Source organism: Bos indicus x Bos taurus, chromosome 23 (genome assembly GCF_003369695.1).
Source record: "Bos indicus x Bos taurus breed Angus x Brahman F1 hybrid chromosome 23, Bos_hybrid_MaternalHap_v2.0, whole genome shotgun sequence".
Lineage (NCBI taxonomy): Eukaryota > Metazoa > Chordata > Mammalia > Artiodactyla > Bovidae > Bos > Bos indicus x Bos taurus.
The window spans coordinates 13,900,509-13,927,064 of record NC_040098.1 but is presented as its reverse complement, the minus strand read 5'-3'; the positions used below and the strand labels follow the sequence as shown (position 1 = coordinate 13,927,064).

Sequence of the window (26,556 nt, the reverse complement as noted above, 5' to 3'; positions counted from 1 at the left end):
ATAAAGACTTTCAAAATGTTCCACATCAAAAGAAAAATCTTCCCAGTGCACCAGCCCCAAGCATCCAGTATCGTGCATCGAACCTGGACTGGCGACTCGTTTCATATATGATATTATACATATTTCAATGCCGAATGCTATGGGGAGGGAGGAGGGAGGAGGGTTCAGGATGGGGAACACATGTATGCCTGTGGCGGATTCATTTCAATATATGGCAGAACCAATACAATATTGTAAAGTTTAAAAATAAAATAAAATTAAAAAAAAAAAGAAAAATCTTAAAAAAAATAGCCCTTGAAAAATAATTTACTTAAATCTTTTGGGACAAAAAATTATTTCATGGAAGGGGACTGGGTTAGACGATATAAAACCCAGAAGTTACACCATGTCGAGAAATCAGTCACTGAGGTCAGATAGTGACCAGAGAAGCTTCCACCTGGAGAAGACTTTATCTGCTTGCGTGCTGCCTGTGAACATGCATGGGGTTGCTGCAACCTCTCTGATTCGGCCAGGTAAGATGGAACTGCAAGTGATTTGTCTCCCATGTCAAGTAAAGGCAAAGGAAGCAGAGAAATGATTGGTAGGTAGGGAAATCTAACTTCCATTCTTCCGTGCTACAAACAGAAAGCAAGGGTGTGTAAGGTAGGATGTTTGAATAGGTGCAAGACTTTCGGAGACACGGAGAGCCATGAGAGAAGGAATCCAAGTTCAGTTTAAAAACAGAAATGAAGAGAAAAAAAAAAAAAAATAGAAAGGATCAGTGTTATTAACAAGGCAAATAAGAAAACTGATTTGTATTTATATTTCTTTAAATGTTGCTCTAGTTTGTAATACTTCTTAATAAATAGTAACAAACATTAGTTTATATTAATACTTGGCTATTGAAAGTCACATTTCTAATGGAAAAAAGCAATTGCTCAAAGAGACTGTGCTGTGATATACGATTTACCCATCTATGTCTATGGAAAGCCATGAATACATCAACCCCACTCCTTTGGCTTCTAAATGTTAAAAATATACTTAACGATCTCACCTTTTTTTTTTTTCCTAATCACTGATTTGAAGTCTGCCAGCACACCTGCCCACCTGGATGTCCCTCCTGCACAAGCTGACGTGTCCAGGGCTCCCGCTCATCCTCCCAAGTGGCCCCTCTCCTAAGGCTCCTGGTCTTGTGCTTAGCCTTCAGCCTCAGCCACTGCTACTTCCTACCCTCTCAAAGAGCCCCATTTAATCACTCCATCAGATCTGCCTCCTCCTCTGCACCTGGTCAAGGTCTGAGGCTGTCTCCCTTGGACCTGATAAGAGTGGCATTGCTATGGATAGCCTTCTTTCAGTCTACACTCTACCTTCACCTCATTTTTGGTGACTTTATGCTGCCTTTATGATGCAGCTCAAACTCGCCTGGAAGACCTCACCCCCCGACACCCCTGCTCCTGCTTCCTGAGCTCAGGCCACACGAGTCTTCTCTCCCTGGACATGCCTTGTCTCTGCTCAGGTCTCTGTCTGGGATGCTCTTTCCAGCCTCTGCCTCTGTGAACCCCACTCTTCCGGGGTTGAGCTGGCCCCGGGTGCAGTTCTTCTCAAGCCCGGCCTCGGGGAAGTTACCTCTCCGTCCTCTGTGCCTGCGCGACACTTGGTTCTACGCAGGTGGAGCATTTACCACATTCTGTTAAAGTTGCTCATGTTTCTGTCCTACCGACCAGATTATGGGCGCCTTTGGGGCAGGAACTGCGTCTCAAATCTCTCTCTATTGAAAGCACCTAGTGGATGGGCTGGCAAATGAAAGATGGTTGAACAATCCTAATCAAGTTAAACGTTATTTCTTTAAGCTCCCAAGCTCGGAATCGCCTGGTGACAGCTTACTCAAATTGAGGGCTGGTATAGAGGAAAGAGACTTGTAAGTAGACACAAGAATCTGAAAACCATAATAAAAATTTTTTTCCTCCCCAAATTCAATGGGAATTCTGGGAGAAAAACAGATAAGTGAAATATTGGGGCTGTTCTTCACAAATCTAAAGTCTACTGACATAATAATGTGCCATGTATTGGGTTGGCCAAAAAGTTCATTTGGGTTTTTTCATAAGATGGTACAGAAAAACCTGAATAAACTTTTTGGCCAACCCAATATAATTTGCTAAGTTCCTAAAAACCACCATGATCAATGTTTTAAATTTAGAAAATGTTAAGGCACTTGAAAATTCATGAACTGAATGAATGCATGTACACAGAGAACAAATAAATGTCTACTATTTATTAAGTATTATACAGGGAGGCCTGGCATGCTGCGATTCATGGGGTCACAAAGAGTTGGACATGACTGAGCGACTGAACTGAACTGAACTGATACAAAGAAAAACATACAACTCATAAGTATAAAGCTTGATAAATTTTCACCAAGGGAATATAGCCCTGTAACCAATATCCAGATCAAGAAGTAGAACATTCCCAGACCCCTTGAACCGCCTTGTGCCCTTTGGCAATCACTGCCCTTTCCCACAAGGGTAACCACTATTCTGACTTTTAAGACCTTGGATCTATTTTACTTATTTTGGTTTCTTGCATAAATGGAATCACACAATATTCATACATCACAAAGAATATGGTATACATTATAATGTGTCCTGTTTGACTTCCTTCATTTAATATTATTTTATGAGATTCAACCATACTGCTGAGAGTAACAATGTGAGTGTTTGCTAAGTTGCTTACGGAGTAACAAGAGTAATCCTAAATTTCTAAGTGTGAACACTTCTTAAATTGTATTACTAATGGGCCTAGAAGGTGCTGAACTGTAAGGAACCCAGTGTCCCTTCATTCTTGCCAAGAGTTACTTGAAAAAACTATCCATGTCATAGTAAGAAAAAAACATTGTTGCATTTCTGAACTTTTATGAACTCTATGAGATCTAGTCTGAAACTTATTCAGTAAATATTTCTATAATGAAGGAATATATGCCATGGGATCACAAAGCACTTTTTCAGGGGAGGGGCAAAAAAAACAAGCAAGCAGGGACAGACTCTGGAAGTGCACTGAATAAAACTTTTGCCACATGGTCATTTTAAAAATCAGTCTAATTTTCTGAGCCTTAGGAACATTTTCCTTTGCATATTCTGGTGCTTCATTTTTGTCAGTTTCATAAACATTTAAAAAGTAATGTTTGAACAAAACCTTTTCAGTATTTCACATTGTTCTAACCACCAACTTGCTTGCTTAAGTGGGTGAGAAGAAAAATGGAATTTTGCCCCTATGTTGTGGAAGCAATATGGCAGACAGAACTTCAGACTGAATTTGTAAAACAAATATAGAAGGTTCCTCTGTTGGTCTACACCTCTGAAAGCATAATTCCAGCATGCAGTAAGCTGCGCCTCTATACTGCTCTGTGTAACATACATTTATCACACAGTGCTACCACACAACCACTCACGACGTCCAAGTCCTGTGAACACCTACCTTGGGGATTGAAGAAACCAGTCATCCAGAACACATTGGGCCTCCCTTCAAATATCCAGGTAGAAAACTGAGCGTTTCTTTCCAAAAGTTCAGTAAACCAGAAGCCCAGTGTGGAGGAGTCCCAGGACACTCTTTTCCAGATTTGGGGTATACGGGCATCATACATGTTGTCCAGAGCATCTCTCAAGTTCTGGAAAAATGACGGAGTTAAAATCTGAGAATAAGAAAATTCAACGGAAGAGGGAAACAGCTACCGAGATGGTCATAGCTTACCTCACTCATAATGATCGTGCCTTCAATGGCCAATTTTAGATCATTCAGGCTACTGCGAAGTATTGAAATGACTTTTTGCATTCTGTCAATTTCTTGTCTGAGAAATATGTTCATTGAATTAAGATGCCCCATCTTTATCAAACGAGCTTTCACCTAACACAAAGCATACAATAATGGAGATGAAAAAAAAAATTATCTGCCCCTTCTTTTCCAAGGATCCCTCCTTTCTCTAGTCTCTTTTTCCTCTGGATATATCTCTACAAGCCCAAGTGAACTCTAAAATATCTCTTGCAGAACCAAATTTGCCATTAAATTTCCCATTTTCTGGGCTTCAAAAACTACTGTTCAACTAAAATGATTTTTATTTCCTACTGATCGTACTTAGTTGATAATTGGAAAAATACTTTGAAAAGCTGAGATAAAATTTTACTTTTTTTCCCCTTTCAAATGATTAAGTACTAAAGTGTCAGTTAAATATTCTTTTGCAATTTAACCTTTGTAAGAGTACAGTCTGGAATACTTTTTCTCATAGTGCTTATAGAATCATTATTAGAAATGTCACAGAAAGTGAATACAGCCGAAATCTTTACAGAACAGTTACCAATAAATATGATTGGCTGCAGTATCCTAACTGTTCTTGCTCTGGCTAGGGTGACTAAAGAGAGCCTTTCATAATCTAATCAATGAAAATATTTGATTTTGTGGAAGGGCCATAAAGCACCTGTCATTTTTTCCTTCTGGTATATAATTTATTGGCCATTTCGAAGAGATCAATATAAAAGCATCTGGTCACAGGAACAATAAAATATAACAATTATTGGGAAATAGGCCAATACATATACACATTTCAATTCAGTGACATATGCCCCAGCAAAGACTGACTACGAATACCGGCAAGAACTCTTGAGAGATCTGAACTTTCTGCGGGCCACAATCAAAGAAATGCCAGAATAGGAGGGGTGAGGATAGATACATGGAGTAGGAGGGAATGAGGCACCAGTCCACAGAGTCACCAGAAAGCCAGGGGAACTGCAGCATTCTTGAATGCCCGCTGCCTTCTCTTGAGTCATGGGAGACTAGAGACAGATGGGCTCTAGGCTCATCTGGACCACCCTCTTTCCTCCTGTCACAGAACAGGTTTTCTGGCATGGGGCCCATGTTTCCTACTCAGCAATGGCCATCTCTGATTAACTGCAGATGGGCCACTTCTAGTGTGTGAGGGACAAGATGGGAACAGTGATGTGAAACGGAACACCTGGATGGGACAACCTGCACAGGTTGAGCAAGTGATCTCGAAATCCTAGTCACATATGCCAGCGTGCATGCTCAGTTGCTCCGTTGTGTCCAACTCTCTGTGACTCCATGGACTGTAACCCACCGGTATCCTCTGTCCATGGGACTTTCCAGGCAAGAAAACTGTAGTGGGTTGCCATTTTCTCCTCCAGGGGATCTTCCCGATCCAGGGATCAAACCCAAGTATCCTGCGTCTACTGCATTGGCAGGCAGATTCTTTACCACTGAGCCATCTGGGAAGCCCCCTAAACATGCCAGTGGAGGTCTTTAACCCAGTCTGACATACCAACCTTCAGGTAGTCACCTAAATCCCTGGTTCCAGAACTTACAGCTTTGCAGGCTCCATTGCTCTGTTCTCATCTTGAGCCCTTCAGCCTCCAGCGGCTAAATAGCCTATATATCATCCTGCTTAGATCATGACTGCGTCGTGGAAATTAACATTTTAAGGAAAAGGGAAATTATGGAAACACTTTTGCAACCAACACAAGTGAGAAATCAGGCCCAGGTGTTGGCTTCCGCATGAAATCAATAGTCCCAGTAGCTTTGATATGCTAACAGCCCCAACAAATCACCTTGCGCGACACTTACAGACACGTGCTTAATGTGTCTTAAAACTTAGATTCTAGAAAATCTAAAATCAGAACTGATTTTACTTTCAGTATCATTATTGCTTCAGCTTAAAATTGCCTTTTTATTAATAAGTAAAATATTTGCTGTACTCTTACATAGAATTTTTATGTTTCTGAAACCAGTTAGTCTTTTCTACAGTAGTATGTTTTTAAGTCAATACTGTAATTATGTTTCAATTAACTAAATGTACCTTACAGCCACATTTTTAAGAACACATCTCTTCTATAAAAGGACACTAAAAAGTAAGTAATCCTGGAAGAGGAGGCTTCTTTAGATGTCTCTTAGTAACAACTCCCTCTTATCTAATAATACATTTAGGGTCATCCCTCCCACTCAGATTCTGCTGGGGGTGATGACAGAACAGAGATCTTGGTGAAGTAGTCCTGACTAACCCCAAGCAGCTCAAATTATCCCAAGGTCTTGAAACTCTCCTCTGGTAATACAAACCTGCAGTCTAGTCACAGAGAGTGCATTTTATCTTACTTTCACATGCCAGAGGGAGGTGGGAGGGGGGTTCAGGATGGGGAACACATGTACACCCGTGGCGGATTCATGTCAATGTATGGCAAAACCAATACAATATTGTAAAGTAATTAGCCTCCAATTAAAATAAATAAATTTATATTTAAAAAAAATAAAAATCTTTGAAGACAGGTGTTATGCCTCATCTGTCTTCTGATCGTTTGCAATGGACCACACAAAGTATGGACTTATAATACTTATCCACTTAAAAACATTTTTCTCCCCTGACTATAAACATCTCTACGTGAAGTCACTGATTTCAGTATCTTAGCCAAATTCTTGGTATCCATCTACACATCAGAAGCAAAACTTGTTTTAAGAAGCAAGAAAATGTTTTTTATTGCTGGGGGCACTGAATGCAGGAGGGAGAGCGGTAGCCCAGGCAGCCACATCTCCCAGACTCAGGGATGCCGGACAGGGGAGACACCGGACCAGAGAAATACCTCCATGAGGGCATCAGCCTCTCACTTTTTGGTTGAAAAGCTAAAATTGCCTCAGTCCAGTCTTGGATTCATGTGAAGCTCGCCATCAGTAGTGAGGGGTGGAGCTGAGAACAGGAAAGAGGAGGCCCTGGATGGCCTGACTATCTTCTTGCTTGAAGAAGGAGGATGTCTTACAGGACTTCCAGACTGCCCAGAAATTTTACCACAATTAAAGATTTATTAAGATCAGCAGTTCTCAAAGTGTGGTCTGGGACCCCTAAGGCTCCTGAGCTCCTTTTAGGAGGTCCATGAAGTTAATTTTTTTTCGTAGTAATTCTAACACATCATTTGACCTTTTACTCGCCTTCCTTCACTGAGGAGTGTCTAAAGGCTGCATGACCTGACCTGTGCTGTCACAGCAGACAGGATGTACCAGCAGATACAAGGGTCCAGCTGTCTTCTAGTAAACCAGACATTAAAGAGATGTACAAAACCCTCACTTTCTCTTTGAATGGTTTTGTTTTGGAAAATACATTTATTTTTAAAATATAAATGTTACACTACCATGTGATGGGTTTATTAACGTTATTTCACAATAAATTAATATTTTTTTCATTTTAGTTTACATTTATAATATATTAAATATCAGTCATTATGAACCACATATGGACTTCCCCGATGGCTCAAGCAGTAAAGAATCTTCCTGCAATGCAGGAGACATGGGTTTGATCCCTGGGTCGGGAAGATCCCCTGGAGAAGGAAATGGCAACCCATTCCAGTATTCTTGCCCAGAGAATCCTATGAACAGAGGAACCTGGAGGGCCACAGTCCTTGGGGTCACAAAGAAATGGACATGACTGAGCTCTCATACACATAATCCATAAAAGTAAGAGCTGTTTGGGGTCCAAGTAAAGTAAAGTGGTCTTGAGATTAAAAAAAATTTTTTTTGAGAAAAACCAATGTTTATTAACAAGCAAACATCTGCAAGGTTCGAGAAGTAGAAAATTATTGCCATCCAAACTGGAGAGTGAGTTCATGTAAATGGCTTGCTTTCCTGTTACCTGGCTGAAAGGACAGGGAGAATGAAACATATGGAGGGCAAGAGAGAGAAGCAAGGGCTCAATTTAAATCATGGGACAAAGCAGGCTTGAGTAAGACAGACAGGGAGAATCTCAACCCAGAGGGTTAAAAAACCCAAAGACAGAGGAACCCAAAGATGGGCAAAGGGTACAGAAGAGAAAATTGAGAAGGAAAATGAAATAGAAGAGTACAGATTGTAATTTTGCAAGAGGCTTGAGCAAGAGTAAGCAAGAGAAAACCACAAAGTGAAAAAGGATTGAGCAGGGAGAGGAAGCGACTGAAATGTACTGTCCGAGGACTGTGCTTAGCCTTGTGGAACCCAATGACAGCCCTGCGTGCCTGGGGAAAGTAGAGCTCACCTCATGGGGAACGTAATCAGGAGGCAGCTTGCTCAGCATGTCTTCAGATAACCTGTAAACAATGGCTTCCCGGGTCTCTCCCACGCCGCCTCCACTCTCTTTGGGCTGAATGTTGGTAATTGTTTCAAGCACAGCAGAAGCGGTGTTACTCTGGTAACTGACAAAAAGAACTGAACTGTTCAGAATGCAGCAGGAAAATGCACCTTCAGAGATAATTATCAACGCTAAAATGAAACGATGAATCAAATTCAGCCAAAAAAAAAAAAAGGAAGAAAAAAAAAGGAAACTTTTACCATCGATCTATGGGAATGAAAAAACTTGAGATCCGCTCTACTTCCTCCTATTAGGACATCAAGAACATCACAGAAATGAAAGTTCTTCATCTTCAGGGAAAAAGATTCCATGAATGCCTTTAACAAGCCAAAGCAGTGCTAGCCAGGCTTGCTTGTACTAACCTAAACCCCTCAAGCTGAACAAGGAGCCCACCTCCTTTTACTCTCCCCTGTTTATGGACTGGTCCTAAGCATCCTCCATTAAATGGCAATTTTTTAGCATGAAGAGCACTGGTCATAATTCTTCTCTGAATTATAAATTATTAAATTTCTTGGGTCTTTTCTGTTTTGTCTTCTCACTTTTCCACTTGTTTTATGATTCCCAAAGTGATGTATAGGCAGCACTTGTCTATATGCAGCTACTTATCCTTAGAATTCATATATTCAATAAAGATTTACTGTGTACCCGGCATTGAGTTAGGTATTAGGAGACGGTGGTGAACAGTTCTTTTTCTCTAGGAGAGAAGGGGGACATCAGTCAATATTATCGTAATAAGTGCTGTGCAGAAAAAGAACAGGATGGTTTAAGATCATATAGCTTCTCTCTCTCTCATTCTCACTCTCTAGCTCCTTTTGGGGAGACTGACCAGATGCTCTGAGGTGCACAAACTTAGTTTTTGTCCCAAGGTTGCTGAGTTGACCAGCAGTCTAAACATACAGATATGGTGTGTGTGTGTGTGTGTGTGTGTGTACAGCAATTTACAGCAAAAGAGCAGGGAAGTTTTCTCTTAAAATGTCATATAGGGAATTCCCTGACGGTTCAGTGGTTAAGAATCCACCTTGCAATGCAGGGGACACGGGTTTGATGCCTAGTCAGGGAACTAAGATCCCACATACTGCGGGGCAACTAAGTCCACGAGGGTCACAACTACTGAGCCCATGCACTCTGGAGCCTGCACAACACAACTAGAGACACGTCCTTGTACTATAATGAAGAGCCTGCTTCAGTGAAGGCTCTAAGACCCAACATAGCCAAAAATCAACAAATAAATATATATATTTTTAAATGTAAAACTGCCTTATTTTAAAAAAGGTCATATGTAAGTTGAGACCTGAAGAATAAACAGATCAGCCAGACAAAATAGGGTGGAAGTGGGAGGCAAGAGAGGACATTCAGATAAGAGGTAAGGCCTGGAGGTGAGAAGGACTTCCCTGCATTTGAGTAACAGAGACAAGTCCAGTGAGGCTGGAGCTAGAAGGAGGGGTAAGGATGGATATAAGGCAAGGACCAGACCATGCATGGTCATGTGGGCTGTTTGAAGAATTTGACATTATCCTACAGGCAACAGGCAACCACAGAAGACTTCCTCGGCAGAGGTGTGGCAGGACCAGATTTAAATTTTTCTGTCTTTCTTGAACTCCTAATTTACCATCTATAAACGTCCCACAATTAAACTGTTTTGAGTTACCGTTTTGTTTTGCTTGTAAATTTTGTCTCTTGTCCAGATGCAAACCACATTTACATTTCCTTACAAAAGAGGTTAGAGGCAAATTTAAAAGGAATCCAACAAATGGTTAAGATTAGTGATTTGTTTTTCTGTTATATTTCCTTAAATAAACCTTGTAATATGGCTATATGTACAAAAATTTTTAATGTGCATATCTTTTAACCCATCAAGTCTACATATAAGAATTCATCCTCAATAGAGAACCAGACATTTTAATTTCTGACAGTATAGTGCGACTCTCACCCTGAACAACTCCAACGAAAATAGCTAAAAATGCTGGATAAGACATGAAAAACATTACTGAACTGGCAAGAAACTAAGAAATGCTCAGGATCAAATGAAATATAGAATGAAAGCTGGAATCAAGAAAGATAAGCCAAATTTTACCCTGGGGGCATCAACCAAACCCTGGTGTTCTCAAGTGTCCGTTGGGATGGTGCAATGAGAAAGGAGGTAAGCCCTATGCCCAAGGAAGAAAGCCTAATAGGAAACTTCTACGTACATTTGGGACTTCACAGGGCTAATCACTCAGTGTTAGGGTTAACTAGAAATAACCAGCCTATCAGAAGGGGATGGTAGGTAAACTGGTCTAGCTTAGTGGGGAAAAAATCTTTCCTAAGAATTCTTAATTTGTGACAGTAATTAACATTCATTAATACTACTTGTGTGATTTGAAAAACCTCAAGCCAAAAATTTATTTTAAGATGGCCCCAGGAAACCTCGGGTGGTACCTGGTAGATGCAAACAGAAATCTTTTCTGGAACAATATGCCTTCGAACCAAGTCTCAAAAAATCCAACAGTTAATTTCCAGTAAACATGAGCCAAGAGCCAACTAAACAAAAGGAAGTAGAACTACACCTGCAAAAATCTCAGATAGTGAATTTTCAGATGCACATTATAAAATGTTTTCATTGTATTGAAAAACAAAAAACATGATTGAAAATATAATATAGGAAACAAGTATAAACAGTATTTCGAAAAAGAGCCAAATAGAACTTGAAAATTAAAGCTTGCATTAGTTTATTCTATTGCTCCTGTAACAAATTATCATAAAATAAGTGACCTAAAAACAATACAAATGTATTATTTCACAGTTCTATAGTTAATAAGTCTGATACAGGTCTCACTGGGCTAAAATTAAGGTGAGCAGACTGGGTTCCTTTCTGTTGGCTAGGGGGAAAGATCCGTTTCCTTGCTCATTTGAGTTTTTTACAGAATTCACTTTTTTGCAGTTGTAGAACCATTGCCCCTAATTCCATATCACCTATAAGGACTCTTCCTAGCGTCTAGGGTCCATCTGTATTTCTTGGTTCATGACCTCCTTCCTACACCTTAAAAGTCAGAAATGGCCAGTTGAGTCATTCTCTTTGAATCTTTCTTCCTTGAACAATTTCCTCTCTCTGACTCACTCTTCTGCCAAAAAAGCTTATGTGATTAAATTGGGCCCACCTGGATAATGTAGGCTAACATCCCCATCTCAAGGTCCTTAACCTTAATAGCATCTGTAAAGTCGTACTTGTCACATTAGGTAACATATTTACAGCTTTTAAGGATTAGGATGTGGACATCTTTGGGGGAAGTGTCTACCCAGTAACAGTTAATAATGGCTTAAACAGAAGATTAGATGTAGCCAAATAAATAATTAGAAAACAGCAAAACAGGTCTCAAGACATTATCTGGAATCTGCAGAGGGGAAAATAAATGGGAAATATAAAGTTAAGAGGCATATAGGCCAAAGTAGTACATTCTAACATACTTCTACAAAAGTTTGAGAAAGATAGAAGAAGGAGAATTAGAAAGAGATAATAACTGAAGAAATAATGACTGAGAATTGATGAAAGATTTGAATCCTCAAGTTCAGGAAACTCAATGCATCCTAAATAGGAAAAACAAATAAGTAAATAGAAACCCATGTGTAGACATATCGACATAGCACAAAGATAGTGGAGTAGAAGGATGTGCTCTCATCTTCTCCTGAGAGAACTCCAAAATTTCAACTCACTGCTGAACAACCACTGATAGCAGAATGGTGGATCCCACCAAAAAAATACCCAATGTCCAAGGGCAAAGGAGAAGCCCCGACAAGATGGTAGGAGGGGTAAAATCACATTTAGAATCAAACCCCACACCCGCCAGAGACTCTCAGAGGGCTCAAATAAAACCTTGTGTGCACCGGGACCCAGAGACCCCACAGAGACCGAGCCAGCCCTGCCTTTGAGTGTCTGAGTGTCTCCTGTAGGGTCACAGGTCAGCAGTGGCCTGCCGCGGGGACGGGGCCTCTTGCTGCAGCAGACCTGGGAGCCACGGCGGGCGGTGTAAGTCCTCTTGGAGGAGGTCGCCATTAGCCCCACCATTGAGCCACTGAGGAGATGACCCCAAAACTGGAGAACAATTATACCAAAGAAGTTTTTGCACTGTTACTAAAGTTCTAGGACCCACAACAGAGTTCCCAAACTGGGGATCCAGCAAAGGGACTGAGAAACCCCAGGGAATTTGACTTTGGAGGCCAGTGGGATTTGATTACAGAACTTCCACAGGACTGGGGAGACAAAGTCTTGGAGGGCACAAACAAAGCCTTGTGCTCACCAGGACCCAGGAGAAAGGAGTAGTGACCCCCGCCAAGAGGCTGAGCCAGACCCGTCTATGAGTGTCCAGGAGTCTCTGGTGTAGGCGTGGATTGACCATGACCTGTTGCAGGGTCAGGGGCACAGTGCTGGCCTAAGTCCTTTTGAAGGAGGTCACCATTACTGCCATTACCCCTACCGTAGTTTGGCCTCAGGCCAAACAACAGGGAGGGAACACAGCCCCACCCATCAACACAAAATTAGATTAAAGGTTTACTGAGCATAGCCCCGCCCATCAGAATAAGACCCAGATTCCCCCAGAGCCAGTCCTTCCCATCAGGAAGATTCCACAAGCCTCTTATCCTTATCAGTCAGAAGGCAGACAGAGGAAAATCACAGTCACAGAAAACTGGCCAGTTTGATCACATGGATCACAGCCTTATCTAACTTAATGAAACTATGAACAATGCCACCCAAGACAGACGGGTTATGCTGGAGAGTTCTGACAAAACATGGTCCACTGAAGAAGGGAATGCCTTGAGAACTGCATGAATGGTATAAAAAGGCAAAAAGATGACACTGAAAAATGAACTCCGCAGGTCAGTAGGAGCCCAATATGCTACTTGAGAAGAGTGGAGAAATAACTCCAGAAAGAATGAAGAGACAGAGCCAAAGCAAAAAACACGCCCAGTTGTGGATGTGACTGGTGATGGAAGTAAAGCCCAATGCTGTAAAGCACAATATTGCATAGGAACCTGGAATGTTAGATCCATGAATGAAAGTAAATTAGAAGTGGTCAAACAGGAGACAGCAAGAGTGAACATCGACATTTAGGAATCAGTGAACTAAAATGGACTGGAATGGGCAAATTTAATTCAGATGACCATTATATATACTACTGTGGGTAAGAATCCCTTAGAAGAAATGGAGTAGCCCTCATAGTCAACAAAAGAGTCTGAAATGCAGTACTTGGGTGCAATCTCAAAAACAACAGAATGATCTCTGTTTGTTTCCAAAGCAAACCATTCAGTATCACAGTAATCCAAGTCTATGCCCCAATCACTAATGCGGAAGAAGCTGAAGTTGAATGGTTTTATGAAGACCTACAAGACCTTCTAGAATTAACACCCAAAAAAGATGTCCTTTTCATCATAGAGGACTAGAATGCAAAAGTAGGAGGTCAAGAGATAACTGGAGCAACAGGCAAGTTTGGCCTTGGATTATGGAATGAAGCAGGGCAAAGGCTAATAGAGTTTTGCCAAGAGAATGCACTGGTCATAGAAAACACCCTCCTCCAACAACACAAGAGACAACTCTACACATGGACATCACCAGATGGTCAACAGCGAAATCAGATTGATTATATTCTTTGCAGCCGAAGATGGAGAAGCTCTATACAGTCAGCAAAAACAAGACCGGGAGCTGACTGTGGCTCAGATCATGAATTCCTTACTGCCAAATTCAGACTTAAATTGAAGAACATAGGGAAAACCACTTGACCATTAAGGTATGACCTAAATCAAATCCTTTATGATTATACAGTGGAAGTGACGAATAGATTCAAGAGATCAGATCTGATAGACAGAGTGCCTGAAGAACTATGAACAGAAGTTCATGACATTGTACAGGAGGCAGTGATCAAAATCATCCCCAAGAAAAAGAAATGCAGCAAGGCAAAATAGTTGTCTGAGGAGGCCTTACAAATAGCTGAGGAAAGAAGAGAACCAAAAGGCAAAGGAGAAAAGGAAAGATATATCCACCTGAATGAAGAGTTTCAAAGAATAGTAATGAGAGATAAGAAAGCCTTCCTCAGTGATCAATGCAAAGAAATAGAGGAAAACAATAGAAGGGGAGAGACTAGCGATCTCTTCAATAAAATTAGAGATAACAAGAGAACATTTTATGCAAAGATGGGAACAATAAAGGACAGAAATGGTATGGACCTAACAGAAGCAGAAGATATTAAGAAGAGGTGTCAAGAATACACAGAAGAACTATATAAAAAAGATCTTAATGATCCAGATAACCACGATAGTGTGGTCACTCACCTAGAGCCAGACATCCTGAAATGTGAAGTCAAGTGGGCCTTAGGAAGTATCACTATGAACAAAGCTAGTGGAGGTGATAGAATTCCAGTTGAGCTATTTCAAATCCTAAAAGATGATGCTGTTATATTGCTGCACTCAATATGCCAGGAAATTTGAAAAACTCAGCAGTGGCCACAGGACTGGAAAAGGTCAGTTTTTATTCGAATCCAAAGAAAGGCAATGCCAAAGAATGTTCAAACTATTGCACAACTGCACTCATCTCACACGCTAGCAAAGTAATGTTCAAAATTCTCCAAGCTAGGCTTCAACAGTACAGGAACTGAGAACTTCCAGATGTTCAAGTTGGATTTAGAAAAGGCAGAGGTCAAATTGCCAACATCCATTGGATTATAGAAAGCAAGGGAATTCCAGAAAAACATCTACTTTTGCTTTATTGACTATGTCAAAGCTTTTGACTGTGTGGATCACAACAAACTATGGAAAGTTCTTTAAGAGATGGGAATATCAGGCCACCCTACCTGCCTCCTGAGAAATCAGTATGGAGTTCAAGAAGCAATATTTAGAACTGGACATGGAACAATGGATTGATTCCAAATTGGGAAAGGGGTATGTCAAGGCTGTATATTGTCACCCTGCTTATTTAACTTATAGGAAGAGTACATCATGCAAAATACCAGGCTGGATGAAGCACAAGCTGGAATAAAGATTGCAGGGAGAAATATCAATAACCTCAGATACACAGATGACAGCACCCTAACGGCAGAAAGTGAAGAGGAACTAAAGAGCCTCTTGATGAAAGTGAAAGAGGAGAGTGAAGAAGCTGGTTTAAAACTCAACATTCAAAAAACGAAGATCACGGCATCCGGTCCCATCACTACATGGCAAATAGGTGGGGAAACAATGGAAGCAGTGACAGCCTTTATTTTCTTGGGATCTAAAATCACTGCAAATGGTGACTGCAGCCATGAAATTAAAATATGCTTGCTCCTTGGAAGAAAAGCCATGACCAATCTAGACATTGGTCATGTGTCTCTCTTTAATATGTCTCTGTATATTAAAAAGCAGAGGTATCACTTTGTCGAGAAAGGTCCATCTTGTCAAAGCTATGTTTTTTTCCAGTAGTCATATATGAATGTGAGACTTGGACCATAAAGAAAGCTGAGCACCAAAGAGTTGATCTTTTTGAACTGTAGTGTTGGAGAAGATTCTTGAGAGTCCCTTGGACTGCAAGGAGATCAAACCAGTCAATCCTAGAGGAGATCAGTCCTGAATATTCACTGGAAAGACAGATGCTAAAGCTGAAGCTCCAATACTTTGGCCAACTGATGTGAAAAACTGACTCACTAGAAAAGACCCTGACAGTGGAAAAGATTGAAAGCAGGTAGAGAAGGGGATAGCAGAGAACAGATGGTTGGATGGCATCACCAACTCGATGGACATGAGTTTGAGCAAACTTTGGGAGTTGGTGATGGACAGGGAGGCCTGGCATGCTGCAGTCCACAGGGTCGCAAAGAGTCAGACACGGCTGAGCGACTAAACTGAACTGAGACATATCACTATTGAATTGTTGAACATCAAAAACAAAGACAATATCTTAAAAGCAATCAGAAAGAAAAAGAAATTATATAGAAGGAAATAACAATTACACTGGCAACTGATTCCTCAATAGCACCAGTGAAAGCCAGAAGGAAAGAACAGTAAACTGTGTGTGCTAGGATTAACTGTAAATACAGAATTGTATCCCGAACAAAATTATCTTTCATGAATGAGGGCAAGGCTAAAGATTTGAACAGAAATTTTCGCAAACGGAGTAGTTGTACTGACAGCTAGTTACACATAAAAAGAGGCTCAACCTCATTATTTGCTAGGGAAATACAAATGAAAACCACAATGAGATACCACTTCACATTTATAAGAATGGTCATAATAAAAAAAAAACAGATAATAACAAATGTTGAAAACAATGTGGAGAAACTTAAGCCCTCATACATCACTGGAGGGTATTGTAAATTGGTGCAGGTTCTTTGGAAAATAAGTTAGCAGTTTCCTAAAATGTTAGGGATAGATTAACTATCTGACCCAATAATTACATTTCTAGTTGTCTGTTCAAGAGAAATGAAAAGACTTGTCCACACAAAGACTTGCCTGTGAATATTCCACCAGCATTATTCATAATTGTCAAAAAGCGGAAACTACCCACATGCCCATTAACTGTCGAATGGACAAACAAAATGTGATATATTCATATGTGAGTGCTACGTCGCTTCAGTCGTGTCTGACTCTTTGCGACCTTCTGGACTGTAGCCTGCCAGGCTTATCTGTGCGTGGAATTCTCTAGGCAAGAAAACTGGAGTGGGTTGCCATGCCCTTCTCCAGGGGATCTTCCCGACCCAGGGATGAAATCTGCGTCTCCTATGTCTCCTGTACTGGCAGAAGGTTCTTTACCGCTAGGGCCACCTGGGAGGCCCATTATATTCATATATATATTGCAATATCATTTGACAATCAAAAGCAACGAAGCACTGACACACACTAAAATGTGGATGAACTTTAAAAACATTATGCTAAATGAAAGAATCCATACACAAAAGACACACAGAATATGATTTCAAGATATAGGAAATGTCCAGAAAAGGCCAGTCTATAGAAACAGAAAGTAGGTAAGTGGTGCTCTGAGGCTGGGGGTGGGAGTGTGAGTTGATTACAAATGGGCTCATGAATTCTTTGGGGGTAATGGAAATATTCTGAAATTAGAGAACTGTCCACTTATCAGGAATGAATTTATGACAGACAAACTATAACTCAATAAAGCTATTTCTCAAAAAAGAAGGGCAAAATAAGACATTTGCAGGGGAAAAAAAGTTTACAATCAACAGACTCTCAGTGAAAGAAATTATGAAGTGTATATTTCAGAAAGGAAGATAATTATTCTGACGGAAGATTTGAGATGTAGAAAAGAATAAGTCCATGCATGGGTAAACATTATGGTATAAAACAACAGTTATATGTTTCATTGTGGTGTTAGAAAAGAAAGAAGATCAAATTAAAATGCTGAAATGCCAGGAGAGGAGTCATGTAGTTAAAGTTGCCTAAAAATTTAATTGAGAAGAGGGTAAAGAAGTTCGTTTTAGATTTAATTAAAAAGTAATGTTAAAATTTCTAGGGTAATCAGAAAAAGAACAGAAGCACAGTACATAACTTCCAAACTAGCCAAGGGGGGAAACACAAAGAGAAAAATCCATATTCAGCAAAAGATCAAAAAGGAGGAAGGAGAAAAGAAACAAGGCATAGAAACAATATGAAAAAGGCAATGTTTTATGTTTATTCTTTGTATTTTATAAATGCTCCTGTATTTATTCAACATTTAATAAATTGGTTTAAAACTAATCAGACAAATATAAAACGATGTATGTACAAGACTGTTTATGACAGTATTTGTAACAATAAATCTTAAACAAGCTCTATAAAAATCTATACATCTAGTAAAAATGGTGATGTAGTTCTATATTAATTGATAAGGTAGAGTTATTGAATTGATATTATTCAGTGAAAAGTGTTATTCACTCAGCTATGCTACTCTTTGCAACCCCTTGGACAGAGGAAACTGGCAGGTTCCTCTGTCCGTGGAATTCTCCAGGCAAGGATACCAGAGTGGGTAGCCATTCCCTTCTTCAGGGGATCTTCCCAGATCTCCTGCGTTGCAGGCAGATTCTTTACCATCTGAGCAACCAGGAAGGCCCATGAAATGAAATAGCATAGTACAAAACCATATGGTATGATCTAATTTTTTCTTGATAATATCAAGTGTATAGTAATAGAAAAACTTTGGTATGATGAGTTTATTTTTCTGTGATTATTACTTTTGGGCTTTCTATTTTCTGTATTGCTAATTTTTCTCAATGAAAAAGTAAGTAATACTTTTTTAAAATAAAGAGTATTAAAACCATTTTCATTGTGAAAAATAGAAAAAAAATATAAGCCCTTAGATACAAAGCCCACCACAAGGGTTAAGAACTCAACAGAGATGAATCAGCAAGAAATGCTTTAGGTTCCTTAAAACATGTCTTACAAATCCCTAGTAACGTTTATGCTTCACAAAAAGGCCCTCTTCTGCCTTTTCTTACAGCATATGGAATGAGAGTCTTACTTTTCTTTCTTCATCTCTAGGTGTGAATTAAACAACGTTTCGTGAAATACCCTACCAACAGGCAGAATCTTAAGGAGCTACGGCTAAAATTATCCAGGATTCTCTGCTTATGAAAAATTGTATCTTGTGAACAGAGGGAATTCTATTCAGCTAGCCTTTAATTCATTTAGGAAACCAGCTGAAGAATGGAGGAGACGCTTCTGTCTTCAGCATTTTCATTGATTGACTGGCATCGGGACGCAAATCTGCGTGTCCAAGCAACGGCATCTTTTCCGAAAGTCGTGGCTTGAGGTAGCTGCATCTGGACCCAGGCTTTACAGCTGGATTTTGAGTCAGATACAGGGGTTACGAGGGTCCTGTGTCAGACCGGCAATGTTTGTAATCCAACCAGAGTTAGGGTATTAACTCCACATGACCTTTAAGCATATGAACCACACAAGAAGGCTCAACAAGGTAGGAGGTGATTTTTAACAAATGAAAATGGATTTTGTGTAATTTTACATAAAATTTTAATCTCTAAATTAATTTTTGTTGAATAACCTCTATTTAGATGTTGGAGTTTTAGAATATCCCGAAAGACATTTATTTTAAAAGTTGGAAGATGAACATGTCAAGCATGCACACAGCTGAACATATGAATAGAGAGCAAAATATTCTGGTAGAATGGCACCAAAGACACTTGCAACCCATTCCTAAACTTTGAAGAATGGTGTTATCCCAGGCTTAAAAATTGTACTGCGGGGAAGAGTGGGGAGAAGGGATAGTTTGGGAATTCGGGTTTGAGATGTGCACACTGCTGTATTTAAAATGAATAATCGAATATTGGAAATAAAAGCAAAAATAAACAAATGGGACCTAATTAAAATTAAAAACTTCTTCACAACAAAGGAAACTATAAGCAAGGTGAAAAGACAGCCTTCAGAATGGGAGAAAATAATAGCAAATGAAGCAACTGACAAACAACTAATCTCAAAAATATACAAGCAACTTCTGCAGCTCAATTCCAGAAAAATAAACGACCCAATCAAAAAATGGGCCAAAGAACTAAACAGACATTTCTCCAAAGAAGACATACAGATGGCTAACAAACACATGAAAAGATGCTCAACATCACTCATTATCAGAGAAATGCAAATCAAAACCACAATGAGGTACCATTTCATGCCAGTCAGAATGGCTGCGATCCAAAAGTCTACAAGCAATAAATGCTGGAGAGGGTGTGGAGAAAAGGGAACCCTCTTACACTGTTGGTGGGAATGCAAACTAGTACAGCCACTATGGAGAACAGTGTGGAGATTCCTTCAAAACCTGGAAATAGAACTGCCATACAACCCAGCAATCCCACTGCTGGGCATACACTGAGGAAACCAGAATTGAAAGAGACACGTGTACCCAATGTTCATTGCAGCACTGTTTATTATAGCCAGGACATGGGAGCAACCTAGATGTCCATCAGCAGATGAACGGATAAGAAAGCTGTGGTACATATACACGATGGAGTATTATTCAGCCATTTGAATCAGTTCTAATGAGGTGGATGAAACTGGAGCCTATTATACTGAGTGAAGTAAGCCAGAAAGAAAGACACCAATACAGTATACTAACGCATATATATGGAATTTATAAAGATGGTAACGATGACCCTGTATGCGAGACAGCAAAAGAGACACAGATGTATATAACAGTCTTTTGGACTCTGTGGGAGAGGGAGAGGGTGGGATGATTTGGGGGAATGGCATGGAAACATGTATAATATCATATAAGAAACGAATCACCAGTCCAGGTTTGATATAGGATCCTTGGGGCTGGTGCACTGGGATGACCCAGAGGGAGGGTACAGGGAGGGAGGTGGGAGAGGGATTCAGGATGGGGAACACGTGTACGCCCGTGGCGGATTCATGTTGATGTGTGGCAGAACCAATACAATATTGTAAAGTAATTAGCCTCCAATTAAAATAAATAAATTTAAATTAAAAAAAATAAAATGAATAATCGACAAAGACCTACTGTATAACACAGGGAACTCCGCTCAACATTATGTAATAACCTAAACAGGAAAAGAATTTGAAAAAGAATAGATTCATGTACATATATAACTGAATCACTTTTCTGTACACCCCAAACTATTACAACATTGTTAATCAACTATACTCCAATATAAAAAAAAAAGTTAAAAAAAATTTCACATATGCCAAAAAAGTCATGCGAAGTATAAGAAAAATGAAAATAACTCTGAAGGGGGAACCAATCCTATGAAAAAAGGTGATGGGACAACAACATGAAGTTAGCAAAAGTGAAGGAGCCACAGGCTATTATATGCATTTTTCAGAAATCTGAATTTCTACACGATTCAGAGTAGTCCAAGATCTCATTGTAGCTTTAGATACAGTGAAGATAAAATATGTGCTGAATGGCTGTATTAGGCAAGATGTAGGTGTAACTGTCACTTTGCCGAGCATCATGAAATATTAATACAACATTAAATCTCTGACTTTATCATGAACTCCGTGTACCTACATTTCCACTGACTCCTGGGCTCTCTGTTTCCAAAGTCAAACAAACCCCAAACCTAACTCATTGTTTTATTCTCCTTTTCCCTTCACCTGAACTGTTTCTTGCCCCATCTCCTTTGACAACATTGATGTCTTCATCCAGCTGCTCAATCTATGAATTCAGAAATAGCCTTCTTCTGATGTCATATTTCCCAGTGCTTCTTGGTTTCCAAGTCCTACGTCTAAATCATTGCTAGGATCCATCTAGAAAATCCCAGCATCTTCATCCCCACTGCCTTCAGAACTGCCCTAAACTCTTTTGAGTGACACCCAAAAGCTTCAAAAGCCAATCTCTGCATTTGCTTCAGCCTCAAGGTCAGGGGACACCTCTCTTAAAGCCCCTCCTTCCCACGCTTTAGGTACAAAGGACTCGGTTCCCCACAAACATCATATCCGTCTCTGGATTGTCCCTTTATGTAGGTGCCCCAATCTATGTCTTTTCTCTCACTGAGCTCAAGTGTTTATTTATTTTAAATATTTGTTTATGTATTTGACTGCGTTGGATTTTAGCTGTGGCATGCGGGATCTTCCTGGCAGCAAATGGACTCTCTAGTTGAGGCACACAGGCTCCAGAGCACGCGGGCTCAGTAACTGCGGTTATGCAGGCTTAGTTGATTCGTGGCTTGTGGGATCTAAGTTCCCTGACCAGGGATCGAAACCCATGTCTCCCACATTGCAAGGTGGATTCTTAACCACTGGATCCCCAGGGAAGTCTCTATTTATTTTTAATTGTACATATTGCAGATGTACAACTTGATGACTCCATATACGTATGCATCCTTCCAGCTCATCATCTTCCTCTTTACTTGCTCTCTGTCCTTCTTGCAGCCTCCTCACCTCACCCTCACCCCCAGCATACAGTAGTCACCTCCTCCCCATCCCTTCTCTAACCTGAGAACTCCTGCAGATCCTTTAAGGTGTGACTCCAATGTGGACTGTCTCACTAGCTTACTTTAACCCCCAATTGGAATTTACTGCTCCTTTGCCTTTGCTCTCATAGCAGCATGAATAATACCTCCTGATTTTAGAGTTAACCATATCACACCGCATAACTATTTGCCACTCATCTATCTTCCCTAATAGACGATGAGCTCCAAGGGCAAGGACTGAGCCTTACTGATCTTTGTATCCCCAGGCTGGCTAGGGAATATGTTCTCAATAAATATTTGTTTATTGAATTGAGGCCAACTAGTTTGGATTGCATTAAATCTCAAATATAAAGGAGAACAATTCTCCAATATTTAAAGGGCATGAAAATTTAACTATTTGTTCCTTCTTATGGTAAAAGTATAGTATATTATCATTACTGTCCATTTTTTCCAGGCACCTTCCCACATACAAAGGGATATATATATACACATTCCTCAAAACACAAGAGAATCAGATATAATTTAAACATGATTAAATTTAAACAGAGACCTTTAAAGTTTACAGAGAAGAAGACAACAGTAAATTCCCATGCATACTAAGAAAACCTGAGCTCATTCTCCCTACCTGTTCTCGCTACAAATAAAAAAGGGGAAAGACTCCATATCCGGGATTCTCAGGAGCTCTCTCAGCTCCCTTTCAGCTTGAATCTTTTCTGGAAACACGCTCTGCACCAGTGGCTGGGTGCCAACAAGGCACACCAGCGCAGACACGAATCACTTGCTCTTGGCTGGCACCGGTTACGTTCACCAGCTCTCCAGGGAGGGACTGATGGAGTTGTTGTTGCTAGATTTCACCTAAGAAATCACTTTCATGTTGGATGATTTCATTTTTTTATGAGGGGATCTGAAAATAGTCTTCACACTATGGATGAGGGGGACCAACCCCTGAAAAGATGATTAATTTTCACAGGAGCTGGACAAACTCTCCAGATCACATCCCCACCACACATTTTATTAGGTGCAGGATGCCGGGGCTGTACAGCTTACATTTCTTTTTTCCAAAAAGTGTTTTCTGTTTGTAAAGATAGGAAAGGCAGAAGCCTAGTTAGCTGGTTAGAATGGAGAATTGCGAATGTCTCTATATGCCTCAAAGCCCAAGGGCTTTCAAGAAAACAGTCCCTATAAAAGCTCTGAGATGAAGAACAGGAACTATAATACTCCATGAGCTTTGGTCCCAAGTCACTTCTAGAAGAAAATCTCTCTTTGGAGTAAACATTGGACTTGCAGCTTTGTGATTTGGGGGATATGTCTAGGTCATTTCTGTTGGGTGGGACAGTTGGGGGTCATGAAAAATAAAATGCACATAAAAAAACAGAACGGTCTATAAAATACACAATTAACTATCTAATGAGCTATTAGTGCACTGTCATACCCAGCCTAGATTTATCTATATCTTCACACATGAAATATCAATGGCCATAAATTTTTTAATAAAAACCTGAAGCTCAAAAGTCAGCCAAAACTAAAGGGAATACAATTGAATTTATCCTGAATGGAAATGAACATAAAAGTTGTAATAAGATATTTGATAAATTTTAGAAGGTAGAAAAATATGCCTAAATGCTAATGACTACAAGAGTGAAAATAATTGTTTCTGACATTGAGGTAGTTGAATGTGCAGAGTACTTGGTATCTTATAAATCTAGATAATAAAATGGGAATAAACTATGCATTTTTTTAAATTTTATTTTTAAACTTTACATAATTGTATTAGTTTTGCCAAATATCAAAATGAATCCACCACAGGTATACATGTGTTCCCCATCCTGAACCCTCCTCCCTCCTCCCTCCCCATACCATCCCTCTGGGTCGTCCCAGTGCACCAGCCCCAAGCATCCAGTATCGTGCATCGAACCTGGTCTGGCATCTCGTTTCATACATGATATTTTACATGTTTCAAAGCCATTCTCCCAAATCTTCCCACCCTCTCCCTCTCCGACAGAGTCCATAAGACTGTTCTATACATCACTGTCTCTTTTGCTGTCTCGTACACAGGGTTATTGCTACCATCTTTCTAAATTCCATATATATGCGTTAGTGTACTGTATTGGTGTTTTTCCTTCTGGCTTACTTCACTCTGTATAATAGGCTCCAGTTTCATCCACCTCATTAGAACTGATTCAAATGTTTTCTTTTTAATGGCTGAGTAATACTCCATTGTGTATATGTACCAGAGCTTTCTTATCCAGTCATCTGCTGATGGACATCTAGGTTGCTTCCATGTCCTGGCTATTATAAACAGTGCTGCGATGAACATTGGGGTACACGTGTCTCTTTCCCTTCTGGTTTCCTCAGTGTGTATGCCCAGCAGTGGGATTGCTGGATCATAAGGCAGTTCTATTTCCAGTTTTTTAAGGAATCTCCACACTGTTCTCCATAGTGGCTGTACTAGTTTGCATTCCCACCAACAGTGTAAGAGGGTTCCCTTTTCTCCACACCCTCTCCAGCATTTATTGCTTGTAGACTTTTGGATCGCAGCCATTCTGACTGGTGTGAAATGGTACCTCATAGTGGTTTTGATTTGCATTTCTCTGATAATGAGTGATGTTGAACATCTTTTCATGTGTTTGTTAGCCATCTGTATGTCTTCTTTGGAGAAATGTCTATTTAGTTCTTTGGCCCATTTTTTGATTGGGTCATTTATTTTTCTGGAATTGAGCTGTAGGAGTTGCTTGTATATTTTTGAGATTAGTTGTTTGTCAGTTGCTTCATTTGCTATTATTTTCTCCCATTCTGAAGGCTGTCTTTTCACCTTTCTAATAGTTTCCTTTGATGTGCAGAAGCTTTTAAGGTTAATTAGGTCCCATTTGTTTATTTTTGCTTTTATTTCCAATATTCTGGGAGGTGGGTCATAGAGGATCCTGCTGTGATGTATGTCAGAGAGTGTTTTGCCTATGTTCTCCTCTAGGAGTTTTATAGTTTCTGGTCTTACGTTTAGATCTTTAATCCATTTTGAGTTTATTTTTGTGTATGGTGTTAGAAAGTGTTCTAGTTTCATTCTTTTACAAGTGGTTGACCAGATTTCCCAGCACCACTTGTTAAAGAGATTGTCTTTAATCCATTGTATGTTCTTGCTTCCTTTGTCAAAGATAGGGTGTCCATATGTGCGTGGATTTATCTCTGGGCTTTCTATTTTGTTCCATTGATCTATATTTCTGTCTTTGTGCCAGTACCATACTGTCTTGATAACTGTGGCTTTGTAGTAGAGCCTGAAGTCAGGTAGGTTGATTCCTCCAGTTCCATTCTTCTTTCTCAGGATCGCTTTGGCTATTCGAGGTTTTTTGTATTTCCATACAAATTGTGAAATTATTTGTTCTAGCTCTGTGAAGAATACTGTTGGTAGCTTGATAGGGATTGCATTGAATCTATAAATTGCTTTGGGTAGAATTCCAAAAAATAGGTAAATGGTAAACTATGCATTTTTTATGGTTCCTATCACCAAGGTATCTGAGCTCTTGGGAGAGATTTTATTTATTTTAAAGCATTTATTCAGCTGGATTTCCCCCCTCTACTTCAGGGATCGGGCATGCTCAAGCAGGATCGAGGAGATGGTCCCCCCTCCCCCAAATTTCCTTCTTCTCTCAAATTTATGGATACTAACTTTAGAGTACAGATTCCCATCAACAGGTTCTCTACAGTGGCCCAATTACAGCCACTGTGCCTGTCTGGAAGCAAGAGTGGTGTTGTACAGGGTGGACAGTCAGAAAAACTAGTAAGGATTCCTCTAGCTGGTGACATCCACACAGATTCAGTTAGTGCATTTAGAGAGTTCAGTTCAGTCGCTCAGTTATGTCCGACTCTGCGACCCCATGAATTGCAGCATGCCAGGTCTCCCTGTCCATCACCAACTCCTGGAGTTCATCCAAACTCATGTCCATCGAGTCAGTGATGCCTCGGAGAGGCCACCACCTCTCTAGTTACAATTGTTGTCTCTGTACAAATGTGATCAAACCTCTCACCTGGCCCCAGTCCACATGATACACTCTCTTTCCCCTCAGATACATCCCATCATCTTTCCCAACTCAACACACCCAAACAGGACTCTGTAATCCCCACCTCCCCACCCCAATGCAATCCTGTTCCCAACTCCTCCACCATCTCAGCTCCCGGACCAGGAATAACAGGGGATCCTTTACCTCTTTCATCCCACGTAGAACATGGAGAGTCACTTCTATTTGGTGTGAGAAGGGTGTAGTTGGGAGGAGACCAGGGGTAGGTTTTTAGCTGGGAAGTTTATGGGTTTCCCTGGTGGCTCAGATGGTAAATAATCTGCCTTCAATGCAGGAAACCCAGGTTCGATCCCTGGATCAGGAAGAAACCCCCTGGAGAAGGAAATGGCTATCCACTCCAGTATTTCTGGAGAAATACTGGGAAATGCCTGGGAAATCCCATGGACAGAGGAGCCTGGTGGGCTACAGTCCATGGGATGGCAGAGTCGGACACGACTGAGCAACTAACACCCTTTTGACCGTCATTGCTTACCACCTCCTGGTGGTTGGTGGGGGA

The 26,556-nt window shown here is 40.3% G+C and overlaps 1 protein-coding gene across 2 annotated transcripts in view; it reads right to left on the bottom strand.

Moving 5' to 3' along the window:
- DNAH8 (dynein axonemal heavy chain 8) overlaps positions 1–26,556 on the bottom strand; it is a 321,904-nt gene that overhangs the window by 13,115 nt on the left and 282,233 nt on the right. For both annotated transcript variants that reach the window (XM_027525064.1, XM_027525063.1), the window contains exons 88-90: positions 8,030–8,186; positions 3,724–3,876; positions 3,451–3,640 (exon numbers count right to left, since the gene is read on the bottom strand). In XM_027525064.1, the coding sequence (XP_027380865.1) occupies positions 3,451–3,640; positions 3,724–3,876; positions 8,030–8,186 (500 nt within the window). The remainder of the gene's footprint in view (positions 1–3,450; positions 3,641–3,723; positions 3,877–8,029; positions 8,187–26,556) is intronic.